Raw genomic sequence first — 7,039 nt, forward strand, 5'->3', positions numbered from 1 at the left:
GAAAACTGTTCCATTTCTATTTGACTTCCTGTGAAAGCTATAAATATCCAATCATAGTGAAATCACCTGGTACCAATGAACTCTACTAAGCTGTGGAATGTTCCATGTGTTTCTAAGCATTCCACAACTTTCCCAGTCTTCTTTACCATCTTTTAAATATTTCAGAGAGTCTCAGTATTTTCTTTTAAAGCTGGTAGCTGTAATTTATAACAAATGTTTGTCAAACAAGAGAAAAGAGCATTTTTGTTGGGACTACTTTCAGTGACGAATTCACTCACATTTGCAGTTGCATCACATTTTGTAACACAATTTATGATCAAATCAGTCAAGAACAATCAATGTAAAACTTAGAAGTTGAATTATGACATAAAAGTGCAGGTGAAGGTGCTGTCAGAAGTTGATCTAAATCAGTGAGTTGTGGAGGAAGAACAATAAATCAGAAACCTATATAAAAGATGAGTTAAATATGTAGAAATGCTGTAGGAAATAGTAAAACACAGTTAAGAGTCACATTTAGTATGAGTATATCCTGATTAAAATCACTGCTCCATACGCAGCTGGGCTCACTGGCTCCTGACGATGGCTCTGCTGCCCTCTAGTGGACACAAACATGAACTATATATTCCTACAGACATATTTGTGCTTTATAAGGGTTTATGAAATGAAACATGATGCATAATTCTTTGTTAGAGTCAGTTATTTAGAGGAAAAGGGACAATTTCAGTCCAAAAAAAACTATAGCAGACTGTAGCTTCTTATACACTGCTCCTACCCTTCAGTCATGTGTAAATATCTTCTCTGACATCTTCCCTGACTTGTCTTTTTTCTCTCTTTGATTTTATTTTCTATTTTCGCCTCCGCTCCTCCCACAGCCCTCCTGAAACTAAGGACTCTGCCATCGACTCCCCAGACGCTCAGCGCCAGGAGTGGTTCGCTCAATACTTTTCCTTTTGATTGACCACAAACCTGCAAAACACAAGGATTCAGCATGTCAACCAAACTTAAGAAAAAAAAACTAAGAAAAAAAAACTGAAAAAAAGAGAAAAATGTTAAAACTCTTTGTTCTTTCTTGTCATTGAGAGGTTTGGGGATCAATTCACTTTAGATTCAGTCAGCTGGAGACGCCATTCATGCTCTGAGAGATTAAGTCTCGTTGATGTGTCGATGAAGCGCACACAAATCGATGTCATTCACTTTGTTTGAACAAAAAAGATGATCCACTTGTTGTTGTTGACTGAGATGAAACTGAATTGAACCTGATCCTGACGTCAAATGTCATCACTCTGATCTGATTTGATTGTTTGATTCTTGATTGTTTCACTGCGATCTGGACGTGACAGTGACAATGATCATCAGTCTGTTCGATGTTTCTTTTCTTTCTTTACTTCCTGACTTATTTTGCAGTTTCTTGGAACTAGAAAAAAGCCGAGTGGTGCATTCTCATGCTGCTAAATGCCATTGTTGGACTCCAGTAAGAATCTATATATAAAGAAATATACGGTAGGTTATTGTGCTCTCTCTCTCTGTACGTGGGCCCACTGCATACAGCATCTTTAGGCTATAGGAGTGCTGATCCAGGACCAGTCTGCCTCCTGGTTTCTGGTGACGTTTTCCACTCTGACCCGATCCCGGGTCAGCCTCACCTCTCCGACGTGCTCCATGAAGACAGGCTCGGATTTTAGGACGGCACCATCATGGCCAGTTTGTTACAGCTGCATAGAAGTTTCAGCAGATTTTGGTAGAATATTAAAACCTGTTTGTATGGTCGTCTGTCTCAACACAGATATAATGATGTCTCACCAATTTTAAAAACAAAAATAGCATATTTTATATTTATATTATAATGTGTATGCTTAATAAATAATTATTGTGACATTTACACATGTTTGTTTGTCTTTTTTCAAAGATTTATGTTTTGTAATATGTTGGTGTTTTTGATAATAACCCAATTCCCCCCAAAAAATTGGGACACTGAAAATGTAAACAGAATGCAATGATCGTAGTATCTCATAAGCATATATTTTTAGCTCATTTTGAATTTGATGGCAACAACACATCTCAAAAAAGTAGGTACAGGGCCATGTTTACCATTGTGTAGCATTACCTCTTCTTTTAACAACAGTCTGTTGACGTCTGGGAAGTGAGGAGACCAGTTGCTGGAGTTGTAGGAGAGGAATGTTGTCCCATTCTTGTCTGATATAGGGTCCTAGCTGCTCAACAATCCTGGGTCTTCTTTGTTGGATTTGATGCACCAAATGTTTTCAATAGGAGAAAGGTCTGGACTACACGCAGGCAAGTTCAAGTCCTAGACTCTTCTATTGTGAAGCCATGTTGGATGTGGTTCTTGTAGAAATATGCAAGACCCTCCCTGATAACAAGGTGGATTGTCCCTCTCTTCTTTAGTCCACAGGACATGGCATCCATGGTTTCCAAGAAGAAATTTAAATTTGGAATCATCTGACCACAGAACAGTTTTCCATTTTAAATGAGCTTTGGCCCAGAGAAGATGACGGCCTTTCTGGATCCTGTTCACATATGGCTTCTTCTTTGCATGATACAGCTTTTATTTGCATTTGTGGATGGCACTGTGATCCATGTTGACAGACAGTTCTGGAAGTGTTCCTGAGTTATGCCTGTTTTTAATGCCCTGCCATCTGAGGGCAAGAAGATCACGCATCCACTATTGACCTTCAGCTTTGTCCCTTGTTAACAGAGATTTCTTCAGATTCTCTGGATCTTTTGATGATATTATGTACTGTAGACCAGTGGTTCTCAACTGGTCAGGCCTCAGGAGGACCCACCATCAACTCCTAAATGAGAAATAGTGACTAAATTTCTGACATTTTTTGACCATCCTGATTTATGTCATGAAAAACAGCATTGTTTATACCTCTAAGAGTACAAACGTGTTATACATTAAAGAGACAGGACAAAACAAGCATGATTTGAAAGAATTTTGTGAACTCTTTGGCATGAATTTTGTTCCCATGAATGCATTCAGGACCCAGTGAAAAAGGCTGTGCAACCCACTTTTGGTCCTGACCCACCAGTTGACAACCACTGCTGTAGATCGTGAAATATTCAGTCTTCATTATCTTACGTTGAGAACATTTTTCACGTCATTTTTCAGTCATTTTACTGACCTGCCAATGACCTTAGCAGCTGTAAAATGTTCCTCCAGCTGTTTTTCATTAGTACCTTTTACTTTTCCAGCCTTTTGTTGCCCTGTCCCAACTATTTTGACTTGTGTTGCTGTCATTAAAATGATCCAATATTTTTCATTTCTTTTGTCTATTGTGAATAATTCATGGGTTTGTGAGATTTGCAAATCATTGCATTCTGTTTTTATTTCCAATTCACACTGCCCCAACTTTTTTGGAACTGGGGTTGTAATGAGGGCAGGCAAAAGACTGAATTTGTACAATCATAATTAATCAGATTTTTTATAGTTAACTGCAATGTATTACATTTCTGTTAATAACTTGTTAAAGGTTAGGTTATCACATATATTTATGTTTATATTTACAACAAAGAGCACCTCTTTCCAGTGTCCTGATTTGGGAATCATATTATGTATTTAATGATGCACTGTTACACTGCTGTGGTTTGAAACCATAGCTTGGATTTAGGGGGGAGCTTCAAACTGCTTATTCTGTCAAATATACTGTTTTATGCTATTATAAGGAAATGTGCAGAAGTGCATGTACAAAATGACTCACTGAATACTATGATCCCTGGCTAATGGGTTTGTAACTTAGAGATTTTTTCAACAAACTGTTCTTTGTTATGCTACAATTTTGAAATCTGTACCATCCTTAGCTTCCATTCTTCCTGTTTGGATAAAAAAAAAAAAAAGCTTGCATTTATTTAGAAAGAAAATAAACTTCTGGTCCATCCAAACAAACAACATTTGCTTAACCATGGAGGAACTTGAAAATATGCAAAAGAGAACATTTAAATAATGTCAGGAGTTTTTAATATTACAGTTTTTATTTGGATTAAAATACCTGAAAGCTTTGGGTTAATATGAATAATGGAGCTCAATTCTTATGTGTTTCCTATCTTTTTCTGTTGAAGGAGATCTTATAATAGGTTAAAATCACATGAGAAAGAACAGCCCACCAAATACATGAGTATAGTACACCTTTATCTATTCAGAGATGGCATTGCTGCATAAATACACCTTTCTCCGTTAATTACAGTGTTTATTAGCCGGTAATTTTAGAGAACAAAGTGTTCTTTTGCAGGTTCAGCAACTGGGTCATCTAGCTTCATCGTTTACCTTGTAGTTTTAAAATGACCACAAGGTGGCAGCACCGTCCGGTAAGAGTCGTGACTCTGCCTGACCCGGAAAAAAAACAAACCCTGATTCTGTTCCTGTGCGGTCTGAACATGGCGGCTACCGGAGCCGGGGCTCCCAGTCGCCTGGTCCAGTATGTGGTGGTCCGCTCGGATCTGGTTCATAAGCTTTCGTGGCCCCTGGGGGCCGTGATAACTCAGGCCTGTCACGCCGCTACCGCCGCCATTCACCTGAACTACGAAGACCCGGACACGCAGCGGTACCTGGAGGAGCTGGACTCCATGCATAAAGTGGTGCTCGGGGTAAGGCTGCAGAAAGCACGGTCACATATGAGTAGTTTAAGCGAAGAATGCGTTATCTATAATTTTCAGAGGTTTTATTGTTAAGAAAAATGTACATCTGTTCTTACTAAAACATTTTTAAAATTCGACTACATTAAATCAATAAATTTGTGATTTTTAAACAGTTTTAACTCACTTCCTTCTTACGCTAGCTTGAGTTAAGCGTGTAAAAGATAAGAACCATGGGTAAAGCGGTGTAAAAGTCTTTGGTTTTAGCAGAACAAACAGTGTATTAAATGTAAGCTGTATGCCAAACATTACAGACTACCCACGAATAATATTAGTATGTAATTATTAGTATAACTGTTTTATTTTTTAGAAATAAGCAATCTATACCGAATGATATTTCAAATGGAGTCTGGTCACATACCACAAAAAAATAAGTGTATATTAATTCCCCACTTATCTCTATGCATCGTGACTAGGGCTGGACAATGTAGACCAAAACCATACCTTCATATTATTTCAGCTGAATACATGAAATAACACAAGACGTCAGTGCTGAGTCAAATACTAAGGGGCTAAATGTCACACAGGCACAGTTGCTGCTCAATTTACTTAAAAATAAACTGCCTATTTATAAAGAAAACTGATTAATAAAGTGCGTCTGAAATTAAACAAGACAGATGATAATTCCAATGTAATCTGAACATTTAAATATGAATTATCTTGTGGTCAGTTAGTGGCTGTTTAGTCTTTATACTGAGCATAAGGCCTGACATCTGTTTTTTTAACCAACACAAACCATCGTGCCAGGCCTGCCCGCAGAATTGGCTTGGCCCCAGTTGTGCTTCATTGATGATATTAATGATGATATCAGTAAGTGGAGTGTAAGATTTTTTTAATTGTTGATACTCCTCCTCCAGTTCACCTATCTCAAGAAACAGATGTGTGAAGAATATCCTGGATTACTGTAAATTTGTATATTTTTTTTGTTTTTCCTCCAGGCCCCAGATGAGGCTGCTCTCTCCAGTCTATCAGAGAATCTCACACAGGCTGGTGTCGCCCACAAACTTTGGATTGAACAACCAGAGAACATCCCCACCTGTCTGGCTCTGAAGCCATGTCCAAAAGAGACGGTTCAGCCGCTGCTGCGCAAGTTCAAACTCTTCAAATGAGAGACCTTTATCTTTCTATGAACTTCACAGTGCATGGCAGCTGAGAGGAATGCACAGAGGCCACTCAGTATCCATTGTGGCTCATGCAGAAGAAATATTACACATGTATTTATTTTGCAAGCATGTTATAAGGTATAAAGGGAAGAAGGAAATTATGTTGATACACAAATTATGATTTCATGGACATTTTAGTCTTAATAAAAGCTGGACCGTGTGTTCTTTGTCGTGAAAGTTTGAGTGTTCTGCTTTGTAATACTTTTGTGGTTTTAGCTCATTTACTTTTACCAGTAAATGAATAACCATTATTTAATGATTTTCAATTTTGAATAATGTTATCTGGATGCCATTTATCAAGTTAAGGCTTAGAATACCTCTGCAGGTTTATATTTTTCTGTCATGACAGGGTTATGTGTTTGTGGGCCCTCCTTTTACCTTACAAAAACCAGATACAACTCACAAAACATAAGTTTTGATGGTTGATGTTTTTGCTCAAAACTAATGAATATGCAGGGCTGACACCTCACAACACAAAGGTTGCTGGTTGGACAGTGCCCATCTGTGTGGAGACTAAATATTCTTCACAGTTACTACGACCTCCTGCCATGGTCCAAAGACAGTATCATTAGGTTGAGTTTAACTATTTTTATATCCTATATAGAGATACAGAATCTGTACACAGAATAGGGCTGAACGATGGCTATGGTGTCTCTACTGCTATGGAGATGGGCGCATGTGCAATAGTCACATCACAAGGACGTGTTTGTCAGGTGACCTGGTGTACATCCCGCTGCAGCTTCTATGCTTTGGATTTTGCTGAAATAGCATGTTTCTTGTATCAGTGCATTTAAGCCTGTCTAAAATTACATCAAAGGTCGGAGAAGTGCTGCTACACTGTTATAATGCTTTAGGCAGATGCTAAGCTATGAGAGGCCGATCCTTGGTGAATTGGTTTCCTCCTACTAATAACGCCTTTAGCTGAAGATGTACATTGCAGCACACAGCAATGAGGTCCAGAAGTGCGATTAACCTGTTTTTGAAATGTTATTTTAGCACATTTGGATGCCATTATGATAAAGAGTAAACACAATCAACAATCGAAACAAACAAAAAAACATAAATGCAGTATAGGACGGTTTAGATTCTGTTTTGGCTTAGCACGCATCATTGAGCAGAAGTTATACAGTTATTGTCCACCGGAAATACGTCATACCTGCCAGATTGTTTAGTCTACAGCTTAAATGTAGCTGCAGCGTGACAGACACAGCAGATCAACCCTGTAA

General features: G+C 38.3%; 2 protein-coding genes across 3 annotated transcripts in view; both read left to right on the forward strand.

The window, feature by feature from the left end:
- fam184ab (family with sequence similarity 184 member Ab) overlaps nucleotides 1–1,754 on the forward strand; it is a 300,581-nt gene extending 298,827 nt beyond the window's left edge. For both annotated transcript variants that reach the window (XM_041804790.1, XM_041804791.1), the window contains one exon: nucleotides 873–1,754. In XM_041804790.1, coding sequence (XP_041660724.1) covers nucleotides 873–954 — 82 coding nt within the window. In that variant the 3' untranslated portion in view covers nucleotides 955–1,754. The remainder of the gene's footprint in view (nucleotides 1–872) is intronic.
- Nucleotides 1,755–4,370: 2,616 nt separating this feature from the next.
- ptrhd1 (peptidyl-tRNA hydrolase domain containing 1) lies at nucleotides 4,371–5,973 on the forward strand. Its single transcript, XM_041805632.1, has 2 exons — nucleotides 4,371–4,602; nucleotides 5,589–5,973. Exons 1-2 carry the CDS (start codon nucleotides 4,393–4,395, stop codon nucleotides 5,757–5,759), a joined length of 381 nt encoding a protein of 126 aa, XP_041661566.1. The 5' UTR covers nucleotides 4,371–4,392; the 3' UTR covers nucleotides 5,760–5,973.
- Nucleotides 5,974–7,039: the final 1,066 nt, after the last annotated feature.

This window comes from Cheilinus undulatus, linkage group 14 (assembly GCF_018320785.1).
Source record: "Cheilinus undulatus linkage group 14, ASM1832078v1, whole genome shotgun sequence".
Classification (NCBI taxonomy): Eukaryota; Metazoa; Chordata; class Actinopteri; order Labriformes; family Labridae; genus Cheilinus; species Cheilinus undulatus.

What these genes read in the sequence shown, in the direction of transcription:
- ptrhd1 (XM_041805632.1), top strand. Translation starts at nt 4,393, where the DNA reads ATGGCGGCTACCGGAGCCGGGGCTCCCAGTCGCCTGGTCCAGTATGTG. An exon ending in TGCATAAAGTGGTGCTCGGG is followed by an intron (nt 4,603 to 5,588) that starts GTAAGGCTGCAG and finishes TTTTTCCTCCAG; the next exon opens with GCCCCAGATGAGGCTGCTCT.